The sequence below is a fragment of the Lissotriton vulgaris genome, chromosome 7 (assembly GCF_964263255.1).
Source record: "Lissotriton vulgaris chromosome 7, aLisVul1.2, whole genome shotgun sequence".
Taxonomy (NCBI): domain Eukaryota; kingdom Metazoa; phylum Chordata; class Amphibia; order Caudata; family Salamandridae; genus Lissotriton; species Lissotriton vulgaris.
The window spans coordinates 1,671,533,575-1,671,550,549 of NC_141695.1; the positions used below are offsets into that span (position 1 = coordinate 1,671,533,575).

The 16,975-nt window shown below is 48.6% G+C and overlaps 1 protein-coding gene across 2 annotated transcripts in view; it reads right to left on the reverse strand.

Annotated features, from left to right (window-relative positions):
* TBC1D20 (TBC1 domain family member 20) overlaps positions 1 to 16,975 on the reverse strand; it is an 81,150-nt gene that overhangs the window by 35,869 nt on the left and 28,306 nt on the right. For both annotated transcript variants that reach the window (XM_086932721.1, XM_086932720.1), the window contains 4 exons: positions 9,522 to 9,707; positions 8,959 to 9,039; positions 7,607 to 7,793; positions 7,093 to 7,194 (listed from right to left, as the gene is read on the reverse strand). In XM_086932721.1, the coding sequence (XP_086788847.1) occupies positions 7,093 to 7,194; positions 7,607 to 7,793; positions 8,959 to 9,039; positions 9,522 to 9,707 (556 nt within the window). The remainder of the gene's footprint in view (positions 1 to 7,092; positions 7,195 to 7,606; positions 7,794 to 8,958; positions 9,040 to 9,521; positions 9,708 to 16,975) is intronic.

The window sequence follows — 16,975 nt, forward strand, 5'->3', positions numbered from 1 at the left end:
CCGTGGCAGCTTTGCCCCTGGTGGAATGAGTCTTAGGTTTACCCCCTAAGGTCTTATTAGCTTTCTGGTAACACAGTTGAATGCAGGACACAATCCACCTAGAGATGGACTGCTTAGAGGTAGCAAGACCCGTCCTGACTGATCCATAATTGATGAACAATTGGTCTGACCTACGAATATCTTTGGTCTTATCCAGATAAAATTTCAACACCCTCCTAACATCCAGGGAATGTAAGGACCTTTCCGCTGGAGATGAAGGTTTCTGAAAAAGCGTAGGCAAAGTTATAGTCTGGTTGACATGAAAATCAGAAATAACCTTGGGAAGAAATTTAGGGTGAGTACGCATAACAACCTTAGCAGCATGAAATACAGTATAAGGTTCTTGGCAACACAACGCCTGAATTTCACTCACCCTGCGGGCCGATGTAATGGCCAGGAGGAACGCCGCCTTCCAGGACAGGTGCTGCAACGAAGCCTTATGAATAGGTTCAAAAGGCTCCTTCATCAATCTGGACAGCACCACATTTAATTCCCATGAAGGCGAAGGAAGCCGGACAGAAGGGAATACTTTCTTCAAGCCTTCCAAGAAATCTTTGATCTGGAAGAAGGAAGTCTGTGAAGGGCATTTCCTGTAGGCAGTCAATGCAGTGAGATGAACCTTAATGGAATGAACATTAAGGCCAGACCGCGCCAAATGTAGAAGGTAAGGAAGGATGATGTCTTCCTTGCACGCCGTCGGGTCATAGTTCTTGGACTTGCACCAGATACAGAACCTCTTCCACTTGTAAGCATAGGAAGTCAGAGTGGAAGGTCGCTTAGACTCCTTCAGTATGTCCATGCAATCTTCGGGCAGATTCAAATGGCCATATTGCATTCAGGAGCCATGCCGCCAAACTCAAAGACGAGAGGTTGGGGTGCAACATCTGCCCCCGAACTTCGTGAGAAGGTCCGGCCTGCACGGCAGCCGTATGTGCGGAAGGAGAGACCGGTGAAGTAGGTCCGTGAACCACCGCTGCCTGGGCCATTCCGGGGCAATCATGATCATCCGTGCCCTGGACTGGGACAGCTTGATGAGTACCGCTGGAATCAGGGGAATGGGTGGAAAAGCGTACATAAAGCTGTTTGACCAGTTGATCCATAGCGCATTCCCCAGCGTCCCTTGCTGGTAGTACCTGGAGGCGAAGTCTCGGCATTTGCTGTTTTCGGCGGTGGCGAACAGATCCACATCTGGAGTCCCCCACCTTTCGAAGACTTCTCCTAGTACTTCGTCGTTTATGACCCATTTGTGGTTTTCCTGAATCAGTCTGCTCAGTGCGTCTGCCTGAACATTCTTCACACCTGGTAGATGGGTAGCCGTTATCGTCAATCCTCTGGCCAGAAGCCAGTGCCAGATCGTCTGCGCCTCCTGTGACAGGGTGCGTGATCTCGAGCCCACCTGCTTGTTGAGGTAATACATTGTGGTCGTATTGTCCATCTGTACAAGCAGAGAGTTGGTCTGGAAGGACGGATGAAAAGCCTTCAGTGCCAAGTGAACAGCTCTGAGTTCCAGGAAGTTGATATGGTAAGTGGACTCCATCGGGGACCACGTTCCTTGAATCTGTAAGTCTCCCGAATGCGCTCCCCAGCCGTGGAGAGAAGCATCCGTCACGATAGTCTGCGTGGGAATGTCCTTGTGGAAGGGAACCCCTCTGAGGAGATTCTCTGCTGAACACCACCACTTCAGAGACTGAAGAGCATGCAGAGACAGTCGTATCTTGTCGTCCCAAGATCCTTTCCTCTGGTCCCACTGGTCCTCCAAGCACTTCTGCAGAGGTCTCATGTGCAGCCGTGCATGAGGAGTGAGGAAGTTACAAGAGGCTATCGACACCAGTAGAGAAGACACCGTCCTCACTGTTGTAGATGGAGCGGTCATAAGGGCCTGAGCCTTCCGGAGGATCGATTGCTGTCGCTCCTCCGAAGGAGACACGCTTGCTGACAGCGTATTGATGGTGGCTCCCAAGTACTGAATGCACTGGACCGGGGTCGGGACAGACTTGGACATGTTGATGTGCAACCCCAACTTGTTCAAGAGAACGCACGTCTTCTGGAAGTGTGCTTGAGCTTCCGAGAAGGAGGAGGCCTTGATCAACCAATCGTCCAGGTACGGGTAGACAAACACCTTGTTCTTCCTTAGGTGTGCCGCTACCACTGCCATACACTTCGAGAATGTTCTGGGCGCCGATTTCAGCCCGAATGGCAGTACTGTGTACTGATAATGATTGGTGCCGACTTGAAATCGCAGAAACTTCCTGTGTTTGCATGTAATGGGCACATGGAAGTACGCATCCTGTAGGTCTATTGCACAAAGCCAGTCTCCCTGTTGCAACTGAGGATAAATCTGATGCAACGACAGCATGCAAAACTTTTCTCTGCAAATCAACTTGTTTGCCTGCCGAAAGTCCAGAATGGGCTTGAGCTCGTTCTTGTCCTTCTTGCGAACCAGGAAGAACCAGGAGTACAGACCTCTTCCTCTTTGAGACAGAGGTACGTCTTCTATTGCCCTTTTCCTTAACAGGATATCTGCCTCCGCCTGGAGCTCGCGTAGTTGATACTGTGAGCTGACCGGAGGGATCGCTGGAGGCGGGCTGATAAACCGAAGACTGTACCATTGCAAACAATATTCAGCACCCACTTGTCCTGAGTAATTTTTCTCCACTCTGCCAGAAAAAATTGAACGCTTCCCCCCCACCGGAGCGGGTAACGTATGAAGGGGAAGTAACAGCTCAGGGTCGCGAACCGGCCGGGCCCTTGTTCGCTGTAGAGGACTGCTGTCCCCCTCTATCCTTCTGGCGCTTCTGGAAGGGTCTCCGGAACTGCTGCTGTTGTTGTTGTTGCTGCTGCTGTCCCGAAGACTGCCCTCGTCCTCTTCCCTGTGCACCGAACCGTCTCTGGAATGGGCGGTAGGACTTCTTTTCTTTCGGCTTCTCCAAGCCCACAGCCGTAAGGGTTTCCCCCTCCGCCTTCATGCGGGCCATCTCGTCATCTGCGTGTTTTCCGAACAAGGTCTCCCGGGAAAAAGGCAGATTGGCCACCCGCTGCTGGGCCTCTGGCTTGAGTGACGTGAGCCTAAACCAAGCATGGCGCCGCTGATTGATCCCATGACAGTAACCATGGGCAGCCAACAGGGAGACATCCGCCGCTGCGCTGATGACCTGGTTTGACACCAGCATTCCTTCCTTGAGGATCTCTTGGAAGTCCTCCCTCTTGTCAGAAGTTCCACAAACTGTTGCAGGGAGTCCCACAGAGCCCGGTCATAGCGGCCTAGCAGCTCCTGATCACTGGATGCCTTCATGGCCGTGGACGCAGTCCCACAAGCCTTCCTTCCAGCCGAGTCGATCCATCGACTTTCTTTATCTGGAGGCACAGTGGAGGACGGGGAGGTAGAGTGTAACTTCCTGGCCGCCGTCACTATCACCGAATCAGGGACCGGATCTATCCTCAGAAAGGCCGGGTCCGAATCCGGGGCCCTGTACGTCTTCAGAAGCCGGGAGGGAGCGGCCTTCACTACCGCTGGTGTGAGGAACAGCTCCTCTGCAGGTTCTACCAGTCCAGGTACTAGTGGTAGGAGAGGGCGAGACAAATGCCTCTTGTGAAGCGTTTCGAATATCACGGACGTCGTAGGTGTTGGAGCCGTCACCGTGATACCCAATTTTGCAGCCCCCCTCAGGAGAACCTCCTGGAATGTGCTTATGTCGTCCACCGGAGACATTCTGGACCCTGGGGAGCCCGACAAAGTCGGTGAGTAGGAGCGAGTCCGGAGGAGTCCGTGCGGGACCTAGATCCCCTTCTCCTATGGCGACGCCTTGATCTGGTGGAGGATCTGCGTCGACTCCTCGATCTTCCTCTCCGTCCGGAGCGTGATCGTGACTTCCTCGGCCTTGGGCGATCCGCCGGTTCCACCGGAGCAGGTGACTTAGGCTTGGCCGGGGCCTTCGGCTTAGGTGTCCCTTTGGGAGGGGTCGGAAGATTAGGCAACGAGACCGACATCGGAGGAACCGGAGGCGGCTTTTCTGGCAACCGAGGTCCAGGTTGAGGTGGAGGTAATGGAGGAGGAGTAGGGTTCCTCAGAGGGGGACCCCTCTGCAATGGAGGCGGTGGTGTCACCTTCCGTGACGGGGTATACACCTCGGAATACACCGAGCCCGGTGAACCGCCTTCTTTACCAGCCTGGGACGTTGGAGAACCTCCCATGGCGTCAGGTCTCCTTCCACTATTCTTTGTAGTCGAAGAACGGCGACCAGGCGGTGAGCGTCGGTCCCTTGACGACGGCGACCTCGTACGCCTCGACGGCGACCTTCTGCGCCTCGACTGCAATCTTCTGCGCCTCGACTGCAATCTTCTGCGCCTCGACTGCAATCTTCTGTGCCTCGACGGCGATCTTCTGCGCCTCGACGGCGATCTTCTGCGCCTCGACGGCGATCTGCGTCTCGGTGGCGACCTGTGCCTCGACGGCGATCCACTCCTCGACGACGAGGATCTCCTCGACGACGATCGTCTCCTCTTCGCCAACGGCGATGTCGCCTTGACGGCGAGCGCCGACGCCGGGCCTTTCGACGTCGATCACTCGACGACGACGAAATATTCACAGGAGACTTCGATGGTGGCCTTGTAAGGTCCTTCGACGCCGAGCGTCGACGTCGTTTCGCCCCCGACGACGGGGAACAGACTGTAGTCATCCTCTTGACGCCGTAGTCGGAGCAATCGACTCAAACGGAGAATGGGCACGCTTGCTGGTCTTCCTGCCCCTGGGAAGCCCCCCAGAGGCCTCAGCATGGGCAGATGAAGCCCCTCCAGACCCACCTTGTGCCTTAATTCTTCTTTCTTCGAGGCCCTGAAGCCTGATCTTCTTTCTGTCCTTCAGGGTCCTGCCAGAGAAGCCTTGACAGATCACACACTCCTCTGGGACGTGGGAAGATGGAAGGCAGAGGATACAAACCTCATGGGGATCTGATTTGGCCTTCTTCCTGGAGCACTCCGGGCATTTATCGAATAATGCAGGCATATTCGACAAAAAACAGAGTGCAAAAACCAAGGAGAAAGGCACCAAAGTACTTAGAAAGCACTTAACTTTGAAAAAGCAGCGAAAAATCACCAAAAAAACCCTTGAAAAGGGAGAGCTCAATGCTCCAGGGTCCTGCTTGCAGGAGCCGGAAAAAAGAACTGAAAGTAAAAGGGACCTGCAGTGCATTCTGGGATACTGTGAAGTTCTGGAAAGTTCTCTTAAAGGCACAGTATCCTGTTTTGAGCCACATAATGGCAGCCTATGGAGCTTGTCTGTCCAGGTCTTCCTCTCTATCATTCCAGAGGGTTTTTGCTGCTGAGGCAAGGGAAATCTGGACAGACTTTGCTGTTTGTGGATTTTTGGTGGAATTTCTAGTTGAAGTACTGGACAGTGTAGCCTGGTTATAGGCTGCATTATCTGTCTTTAAATTCTCTCTTAAGTGTCTGTGCAGTTCTGCATTTTTTCGACACTTTAAGAGATTATTTTTGATTGCTCCGGGGTCCACGCACATGGGCGGGACTATTCACTAGATTATGACTATACACAGAGATCCCCTACTACAGAATTGGGGGTTATGATCGGAGTGTGTGCATCCTAGATAGTCAGGAGGAGCTAGCGTGTAGCCACCACTACATTTAGGTAGGAGGGCAGTGGATGAGGAGCAGAGTAAAAGGAATAGACCTTCAACAGTGGCTTGCGACTGCGCCATGCGTCTTCTAGATGCCATTGTCGCAGCCAATTAGTTAACATGCAATCATTGGCGGTGGAAAGCATACGCGGCAACGGAGGTAAGGAGAGGTCAAGGTAAGTGTCCATTACACTATTAACCCCCCCCCTCCCAAGCAGCCTCAGAATCCCTTCCCACCATGTAAGGGTATGTGTAAGTGCATGTAGATAGAGGGCTTGGTCCGTGTTTGGTGCGTAGAGAGATCCTAGCAGAATAGAGCGCCCATCCTGGTGACCCTTCACCAATACAGAATGGCCTTGGGTGTCTATAATCGATTCCTCTGTGACAAATGAAGTGCCAGGCTTGATCCACAGGAGGGCCCCACAGGTATAATTTGAGAATCCTGTGGCATACACCTGTCCCCTCCATATTGGCCACGACTGATATATGGTGGGCATCGTGGCCATTATGGTGACCAAGATTGGCAAAATAGTGCTCCTGGTATAATGGTGGGCATTACTGACCTATCAGACATCCTCAATCTTACGGTGAGCATCCATAATTTATCAGTTGAAGACATTTAAATCTAATCTAATCCAATCTAATCTAATTCTGCTGATTTCTGACATTTCTGCTGATACCAGTCTGAAAAGCTTGGGTGCCCACTGACGATAATCCTGCTTAGGTTGTTCATAGTGAAATGTTAACATTTGTGGTCACTCTTTTACAGTAATACAATCGGCTCTTAGCTCTGGAGAACTTCCTTGAGCAGAAGTAGCTCTCACTGCAGAAGAGGCTTGAGAACCCAGAGGGAGTCACCCTACGGATAGTTCAAAGAAGAGCTCACTGCACTGATAATCATCTGCTCATAACTCGAAGGAGTGGCTGTTGTGGAAAGTAAACACACCCATCCTTTAAACTCACAGACTTAACACAGAAGCCAGGAGGACATGTCACTGATCATGGAATTAAAGAGAAGTAGGCCCATTATTAGCCATAAGTGCATGATGAATCTGGACAATGACACTGACTCACAAGGATGAGGCAGGTCATCTGAATGACTTAAAACTGCTGGTGGCCATGTAAGGGTAATGCTACATTTTCTATTAATTCAAACTTGTTGTTTATGGGGCACATGACCTCCATCTAAGGGAGAAGTGATTCGGACACGTGGGGAGTTGAACGTTAAAGAAAAGTTCTACTGCTAACAAGGTTACGAGTTGTGCACCGGTCTGCCAACCAGTCTAACAAAGCTAAGTGGGGATCTGCAGCATGTTCGTCTGCACCAATGACACAGCAGCACACCATTTCACACATAAAAACCACTTCTGTCTGCCACTCAAACCCAACAGTAATACTAGGACAATAGTGCACATCCACTCACCGTTGCATGAAGTCGTGCAGCTCTGGGTTCACTTGGTCAATGATGGGCATCAAGTAATTTAGAATGTGTTTGGTGTTGTCCATTGTTGGATCCATGAAATCCCTGCAAGCAAACAGATGTGAAGCTGAGAACGTGTGGAAATTCCTGATCTGACTGCTGTGTACTTTGCACCTATTTCACACATCCATATCACAGGCTTTCCTCACAGAAGTTGCAGTCAGACCCAATTATTAGATTTAATGCACCCTAAACAAATCTGCCACTAAAAACATCAGTTAAAGTTCCTTCTTGTACTCTTCCCACAAACCCTTGCAGACAAACCTTCACTTGTGGTCTCTTCTAGCCTTGCCCTACTCCTGTGTTCATAGTACTGACTTCTCTGGTGGGTTCCCTTGCATCGTTTAGCCCTTTCTCCCCAACCCGACTGTTTCACTACACATTTAGGAGTAAAGAGACCTGTTAACCTTGCACGACACCCACTCCCCACACATGTAGGGTTATAAGTGATGCCCACCTGAGGTGATGGGTGGATAACTTCTCTACAAGTGCCGTTGCCATGGTCTTTCCCACCACAAGTAGGAATGTCACTACAATGTCGTGGTACCCTTGGTAGTAGTGCAGTTGGGGGTTACGTTGCAGCACTTGCAGGATGATGTCAATCAGTTCTTCCTGAAGTCCAGATCGCTGCTCATCTGGCATGCCTAGAAGAAGCATCAAAGTGACCTATGTATGGTTCTCATTCCTTGGAACAAAGATTTCAACTCTTCAATCTCAATTCTACCACAGACAACCAAACCTCATTGCACGGTTACTTCTAATCTGGCATATTTACCTTGGGAGGGGAAAATGAATCTTCAGAGAGACTCTAGGATCACATCCCTTTCTCAAGACAAGAGTTTTCATCGTACAAAGTTACGCCTCAGCGCTCAGCAGCCACAACCCACATCGACTACCACAAACGTATCATCCTCACAAACCATCTACAACACATTTGACTTAGCGGAATCCCTCTGCATCCTCAGATTTCTAGATAAAGTTCTTTACATCAAGACTTAAAGCAGGTCTCCTTCCATCTCTAACGCTGAATATGGCCTCAACTTAGCCCATACAACGCAAGCTTATTATTGATCGCAGTTGTGTCTGTAACTCTTGTCTGAACTCAACTTATTCTATTCATGTTTAATGTTATTTAGACTGGTCTATAACAGGTTCACCACCACCCATCCCTTAAGACTTTGTGGTAGTAGCATCTTTACTCCCATGCAGTCAGTTCAAGGCTCTGTAAAGGTGACAGCCATCCTCTGCACGGACTGTATCAAAACATATTCTATTAGAATTCTGTTCCATTCACCGGTCACTCCGACGCCTACACCATTTTTGCCACCCATTTTTTTTCTTTCAAAGAAAGAACTTCATCTGAATTTCACATAGGAGATTTTACATGTAGGGCAGCAGACCTTGGTGGAAGTTCTTTTTGATTCAACTAGAAACATCCCAGGCAGTCCCAGAATGCTCATGCCCCTGTGAGCCTCAGCATAAGCAATATGTTGTCTGTGTACTAAATATGGAGAGTTGTGCTCCCTTAAAAGGCAGTTTAATACTTCAAAACCATGAAAACATCAATAGGCAAACCCCTGACTTAACCAAAGACTATCAGTAAATCCACATTTTCATGGTCACTTTTATTTTACATGAAAAGTATCCACATTGTTCCATACAGCCTAGCATCCTTTAAACCAGAAAATGTCCTTATCCTCTAGGCATCACCAAAAACGAGTTGGAACTGGAAGTTAGCAATAGCAAAACAGTACAAAAGATTATTAAAAACAGCATAAAAGAGAATGCTGGGATCCTGGAAAAGCTCACCTGGAGGAAAGCGGCGGAGCGAACGGCGGACATCCATTAACACCTGGTCATAATCCTTGTTATTCATTCGCAGGTCCTCACCTGACAGTGCAATAAAATAACTTAGCTGCTAATAGTTTTATGCCAAGAGGGGCATTGTTTGAGCACATTTCCTGTATTATTCTATAGAAAATGCCTTTAACATACCAAAGCAAGGCACACCTGTACATCTTCCTTTCACACGGAGGCAGATCCCATGGGTGCATTTAAGAATCAAAACCTGCCCTCTCAAATATTACCTTAGCACCAAATTACCATCCACACTCTTCAAGTACTGGGGGGAAACACAGACCATATCTTACAATGATCTGGCATCAAACTCTAATCTGTCCCCTCACACAGTACAGTTGCACCCAAACATTCCCTCACGCCTGTGGAACCATTCGTATCCCTCACAAACATGGCAGCACCAAGTATTTGCCCATTTAGTACATACAGAGACTCTCATCTACCTCTCCCAAACTGTGATAATTCCAAGCACCTGCCCCTCCACTCATATTTGCATGAGAAAATCTTTCACTAACCCGGTGTAGGAGGCAGATCTTGTATGTTCACATTAAGGAGCTTTGGCCAAACCTGGCACCGGATCTCATCTGTCAGAAGCCCGCCTTCACTGATTGCCATACGCCTGAGAACCGCAACGTCGCTGGGCACCCGGCGGATAGCTTGATGGATCTCTGCCTCCTTCCTTCTCCTCTTGAAATTAGGGTCTGTAAAATCGTAAAAATAAATCAGGCACAACACAATAAAACTCAATAGAAGCAAAGGCGCTAATTGCCCCACCTCCTGCCACAGAGAGGACAACTTCTTACTCCTCCAGAAGGCCAGAGTGGTTACTGCTTAATTCTCAGGAAGAAAACAGACAAAAGATTCAGAGTTGTCCAAAAAGCAAGATATGTCTCCTCATCACAGTATAATTTTGTTGTCTTCTAGCTTCTGCCTCCATCTCTAACCTTCATAAATGTCCCCCTTTCCATCTATAAACACTTTCTAAACAGCTATGTAGCCTTATCTTTAATCGTTCTGCCATTGGCATCATCTATGCTGTCCACAAAGAACTTAATTGGTCTTAGACCACCAGAAGAGCACGGTGTACAAACAAAGATGCGGAGTAAATTTCAGCCAAGAGAGCATTAAAATGAACAGGAAGATGATGGTCTTTGTCCAACCTTTTTACCAGGAGTCTAATCCTACACACCTGCTCACCAACGCCTAATTCTGGGTCTATGTTTCGATCTCCCAAACTTCTTACTTTAGAATGCTACACCAAAGTCCACGGTCAGTAAACAACCAGACTATCACATTTTAAATAACTTTCTACAAAAATATTGCAGCTGTAATATCAACTACCAAAATATCATGAACGGAATTATAGATTCACTATTCTTAACTCCACAAGTACAGATATACTATTTTAACTTGATATAAGTACTTTTTGTATGCATATCTTAAAGGTGCATTGATGTGGACTTAAGAATTCTAGACTTCGCAAGTAGAATTAGGTTATTCTGAACTCCTACCGTTTAATTTTTAATTTGACACCTTTGCCACATATTACATTGCCTGTTACATAATTAGCAAAATTAAAACATACATTTTCTTGCTGAAACAAATCAAACTTTTCTAAAAAAAAAAAAACATGCAGTGCACGTGGTGCAACACAGTTGCAGACTCTTTCAAAAGTTATCTGATCAATTGTAGAGTGCAGAATTGAGGGATTAAACTGGTAGTAATGAGGTTCACCCTTTGTCGAGACAGTGCTAATGTATCCAACTAATGGGACTGGTGAGGAACTTTGGTCTTCAGCATTAAAACATTCCATTAATATTTATATTTAATTTAACTAGGGTGAAAACAAAGAATACTTGTTTGTCATGAAATGTTTTGTTTGTGCAAATATATGTTACACAAGAAACACTGCCTCAAAGCAGGAGCTTTCTTTAAAGATCATTGGGGATGCAGAAAAATCCCAAATGTCTTATTTTTCTTTTTAAGGTCTGATGTCTTGAATCTTACAGTGCCTCCTAGTGAAAATCTTACAATATACATATGCACTGTACAATAATGTTCAGCAAAGCACAAGAAATCAAAACTGAATACAAGTTCGAAAACAAAACTTTTCTTCTGTATGAATGTTAAATGTTTTACTCCCTGGAGTTAGAAGGAAAGGGGTCAATAAAGTGGTGTTTCCTTGCTTCTATAGACAGCAACAAAGTTTTTGTTGGGGAATAACATTTCTAATTGGATCTTGCATTATGATGGGTCAGATTGAAGTGACTGATCTAGACTAGCAAGGGAGCTGTGTGTGGTTCGGGATCAATCTGCGGTAAGCATCCGTGTAGAGAATATCCATGCCCTGCCAGTTGATATCAATCTGCAACTGTGGTGTTCCAATAGGCCTATGGAACTGGGCACTCCTCAATATTATTGCATGTTGTCCAGCAGTTTTAGTTACACAATTTGTAAATAAAATACAGATATTTTCAAAAAAATATTAACATGTTCCACAAAGGGCAGACTGCATTAACAAGCATTTACAATGCAATAGGTCTCGCAGTGACATTTAGTGCTTTTAGTATTGTATATGATATTCTTTGTTATATTGTTTTTCTTTTCTAAAAAGTATACAGTATATATTAGCAATTATGCACCATCAGACTTTAGATGAATTTGTGAAGAAAATAACAAAAACACAAAGCAATAGGACTGGTTATCCATATTATACTGATAAAAAAAACTGGATTGTATGCATTTGTGATTGTTGCATTTATTTGAGAGGGATCGGAGTTTGACTGACAAATTATGTTAAAGTGACAGATGATAAGTTGCTAAATTATAAGGTGTTTTTGCCAAGATGGTTCCGGCTGGTGAATTCTGTGCTCGGGCAGTTTCTGTGGGGGGGGGGGGGGGGGGGGGGGGGGGGGGGGGGGGGAGTGCGCGTGGCTATGCGTACATGCTTCTTATCCACCTACTATGGAGGTCTGGCGTCCCCGGATCTCCTCTCATATTATCAGGCCTTGCATCTGATGGTCCTCAATGAGTGATGGTACGGTGATAGGGGAGACCGGGTGTACGCACTAGAACGCTACCTTATGGGACATCACACATTACATACGCTTTTGTACTCGGCGCAGTTGCGTAGTGCGTTCCCATCAGCCACGCGGTTGGTGTTTATGGTTTGGAGACAGGCGCTGAGGCGCATGGGCTGGTGGAATGTCCTGACTCAGGAGACCCCATTGTAAAACAATGGGCGCCTGCCCCACTTGGCGGCCCTTCCGGGTTTTCGGGGATGGGATGCCCTTGGTATCTCCACCCTGGGAGACGTTCTGAAGGGCACGGTACTAAAGTCCTTCCGGGACCTCCAGAGGGAGTTTCATATGCTCCAGACACAATTCTATCGATACTTGCAGTTCCGCCACGCACTGTCCCCCCCCAGCCTGCAGGGTCTTGAGTCCATACCTGTTTTGATGGGGGATCTACGGGAAAAGAAGATTTCTCGAATCTATCAGTCCCTGGTTACGCACTGCTCCCCTACACTTCAGAAACTCCAGGGGGACTGGGAGGGGGATGTGGGCGGGCTGGAGGAGGAGGATTGGGCTGAGGCCCTGGCAGCCCCGTGGGGGGCGGCCATAGCGATACGGCTCTGCCTAGTCCAATTCAAATACCTCCACAGGGTCTACTTTACTAGGACACGGCTATCGCGGGCGGAGCTGATTGCGTCCCAGGAGTGTCTTCATTGTTGTCGGGAAGAGGGCACGTTTATACACACGGTTTGGCAGTGCACATCACTGGATCACTTCTGGAGGGGGGAATTTGCATGTCTCTCCGAGGTACTGGGCTGGGAGCTTACACATACACTGCAGCTGGCTCTGCTTCATGTCATGGAGGGGGTGGGTGGCAATGCCCACAAATGGCATCTCTTGCTCCTTACACTGGCAAAACGAGACATCGCTAAGGCGTGGAAGGCGACAAGGGCCCCCTCTGTGGCTGCCTGGAAAAATGGTCTGTACGTTTGCATGGGGCTGGAGCAACCTATATTTGTGGCCAAGGGTTGCCCGCGCAAACACTATAAAATATGGAAACGATGGGCGGAGTATCGGGGCCTATGGCTGGAGCCGCCAGTGATAGTGGAGCGTCCGATGCCGGATTAAGTTTCTGGGCCAGTATAGATGAGGGGGAGGGGGGGAGCAGGGAGGGTGTGCGTGCCTTCATTAGGACTATTTGATCTCCTATTAATACTGTGGACGAGACTGTATAGAATCAGTGCGATCTTTAGCGGAGGGGGAGAGGAAGGGAGGGGGTTGGGAGAGGGGATCAATATAATTGAATGTTCTCTTGTACTGTATTGCTGATCCTGCAAAAGTCGATTGCTTTCAAGTTTATATTTGGTCTGATTTGGCAGATGACTCTGGTGTGCAAAGCCCTGCACAATATATGCAAATTGACAAATAAAATAGGTTTTATTAAAAAAAAATATATATATATACAAGGTGTTTTGGCTTAGAATTTTGCAGCGTGTCCTGGCTTCTGATAGACACGGTGAGCCTAATGGGTGTTGCGCGCCTGGTTAGTATCATACAAGGATCACACAGCGAACAAAGTCATTTAGTTGGCGCCAAGGCACAGTATCACATAGGAGCCGATAATCTAAAGGACATTGTCAGAGACTTTTACCGGGAGGAAGAGAGGCCAGCCGTCCTCCATGAAGCGCCAAGTGGCCTCTAGGGCTGGAGCGTTATACATGGTGTCCTTTGAGCCTCAACGGAAGTGAGAGTGCTAGGAACTCCTGGAACCTTCGAACTCCTCCCGGTTTTTAATTAGTTTGGAGATCTGTAAGAGCCCTTGGGTAGGTGACCCCAAACTCCGGGATGGCGTATACATGGTGGACTCCACAGATAGCAATCAAAGCCTTAGTGTACACTGACATGTGCTATTTGTAGCGCTTAGAAACAGTACAGGATGCAAATATTAATAATGATGGTCAAGTCTTGTAGATCTATCGAGGTCTTATAAGTAACATTCTTCTTCAAGCGCCAAAAGGCTATTATGGTGGTGGGGGGCACAATATAAATAAATATGGTGGTGGGGGGCACAATATAAATAAATAAAGTGCTGTATTATATAGCACAGACAAACCCCAGGGGGCTGTCTATTCTCGCTCCCTGTCTTCGGGCACATATATTTTTCTTTTGGGAGGGGAGGTGGGGAACTAGGCTGTCAGCAGCATCCTGAATCAGCAAAAAACTGAAGGCAGTGCAGCCCTAAAAAATCCAAAGAGCTGAAATCTGCGTGTGTGTGGAGTGGGCAGGGGTGGTGTTTGAAACAATTGTGAATTGAATCTTTGTTCCAGACACACACCACCCTCTCTATAGAGGAACCTGTGGCACCGGCGCAGGACTTACTCATTGCACGGTGGGCTTTGGCCCCTGCAGCCTGTGCGAAGACTCCTCCGGGAACAACTTCAAGGGCCAAAGGAGGCCTGGGTGGAGGGGGGATGTAAACGATTTATTATCTTGGCACCTCACACACCAAGTTCAAGTTCAAGTTCAAGTTCGGCATTTATATAGCGCACTACTCACCCATAGGGTCTCAAGGCGCTTGAGGGAGGGGGGAAGTTACTAATCAAATAACCAGGTTTTGAGTTGTTTTCTGAAGGAGAGGTGGTTCTGAGTGAGTCGGAGGTGGGAGGGGAGGGAGTTCCAGGTTTTGGCCGCTAAGTAGGAGAAGGATCTTCCCCCCCATGGTGGACCTGTGGATGCGTGGAATCGCGGCGAGGGCTTGATCGGATGATCGAAGATTGCGGGTGGGGGTGTAAAAGTTAAGGCGCGTGTTGAGGCATTCGGGTCCTATATCGTATAGGGCTTTGTGTGCGTGGGTAAGGAGTCGGAATGTGATTCTCTTGCCGACGGGCAGCCAGTGGAGGTCTTTCAAGTGACTGGAAATGTGAGCTCTGCGGGGGACATCTAGGATGAGTCTGGCTGAGGCGTTTTGGATACGTTGGAGTTTTTTCTGTAGTTTGGCGGTGGTTCCGGCATAGAGGGTGTTTCCGTAATCCAGTCGGCTAGTGACCAGAGCGTGGGTGACTGTCTTTCTAGTTTCGGTGGGGATCCAGCGGAAGATCTTTTTGAGCATACGTAGTATGTTGAAGCAAGAAGAGGAGAGGGCGTTGACTTGTCTGGTCATCGATAGGGAAGAGTCTAGGATGAAGCCCAGATTGCGTGCGTGGTCCGTAGGAGTGGGGGCGTTTCCTAGCGCCGGTGACCACCATGAGTTATCCCAGGCGGAGGGGGATGATCCTAAAATGAGGACTTCCGTTTTTTCCGAATTCAGTTTTAGGCGGCTGTTCCTCATCCATTCTGCCACTTCTTTCATCCCTTCGTGTAGGTTGGTTTTGGCGGTGTTTGGGTCTTTGGTGAGGGAAAGGATTAGCTGGGTGTCGTCTGCGTAGGAGATGATATTGAGGTTGTGTTGGCGTGCGATGGTCGCGAGGGGGCTCATGTATACGTTGAAGAGGGTAGGACTGAGTGATGATCCTTGAGGTACGCCGCAGATGACTTCGGTGGCCTCTGATTTGAAAGGGGGGGGGCGGACTCTTTGCGTTCTTCCGGCGAGGAACGAGATGATCCAGTTCAGTGCTAATCCTTGAATTCCGATGTTGCTGAGTCGTTGTATAAGGGTGCTATGACAGACAGTGTTGAAAGCTGCGGAGAGGTCAAGTAGGATGAGAGCAACTGTTTCACCATTGTCCAATAGTTTTCGAATGTCGTCTGTTGCTGCGTTGAGGGCGGTCTCTGTGCTGTGTTTGGCTCGGAAGCCAGACTGTGAGGGGTTGAGGGATTTGTTGGATTCGAGGAATGCGGCGAGTTGACTGTTGACGGCTTTCTCAATGACTTTGGCAGGGAATGGGAGGAGCGAGATAGGGCGGTAGTTTTTAAGTTCAGTGGGGTCTGCTGTGGGTTTCTTCAGGAGGGCGCTGAGTTCGGCGTGTTTCCAGCTTTCCGGGAAGGTGGTGGAGTTGAAGGAGCAGTTGATGACGTCTCGAAGGTGGGGAGCGATGATGGAGTCTGCTTTGTTGAAGATGTGGTGGGGACATGGGTCCGTTGGTGATCCTGAGTGGATGGAGTTCATCAGGCGGATGGTGTCTTCAGTGGTGACTGGGTTCCAGGTGTAGAGGATGTTGGGAGGGGGGTTTGGTTCAGAGGTGGGTGAGGAGGACTGGTCTCCGGACTGGATAACGAAGCTGTTGTGTATGTCGGCGATTTTGTTGTGGAAGAATGAGGCTAGGGAGTCGCAGAAGTTTTGGGAGGGAGAGATGTCGTTGGTGCCTGCTGAGGGGTTGGTGAATTCTTTTACGATGTTGAACAGTTCCTTGCTGCTGTGGGCGTTTTCGTCGAGTCGATCCTTGAATGCTGTTTTCTTGGTGGATCGGATCAGTTGATGGTGTTTACGGGTGGCGTTCTTGAAAGTGGCAAGGTTTTCTGTGGTTGTTTTTTTTCCCATGCTTTCTCGAGGGTGCGGCACGTCTTTTTCGATTTCTTAAGTTCATCATTGAACCAGGGGGCTTTTTTGTGACCTTGTTTGGTGGGATTGTTTTTCAAGGGCGCTAATTCGTCGGCGCTGCAGGTGATCCATTGTGCAAGGTTGGTGGCTGCTTGGTTTGGGTCTGATGAGGGGAGAAGTGTGGCTCAGGGGTTAGAGGCGGCAGACCCGGAAGCTGAGATCGGCCCTGGACCAGGGTTCAATTTCCCGCCCCGACGGGGGTTGGGCTCAACCATTCCACGGACTCGATAATTCTCGCTCCGGTGCCTACTCGACTCACGGGTTCACACTCTGCGACTCTGGGCAATAGCTTGCTTAATCTCCACAACGGCCCCTCGCGGCGGGATGCCTGGCTTTCACCTTGTGGATACCCTGCTGGGGTATCTCACAGGGGAATACCAGGACGGGTTCCCTAAGCAAGCGCATAGATGCCTGCGAT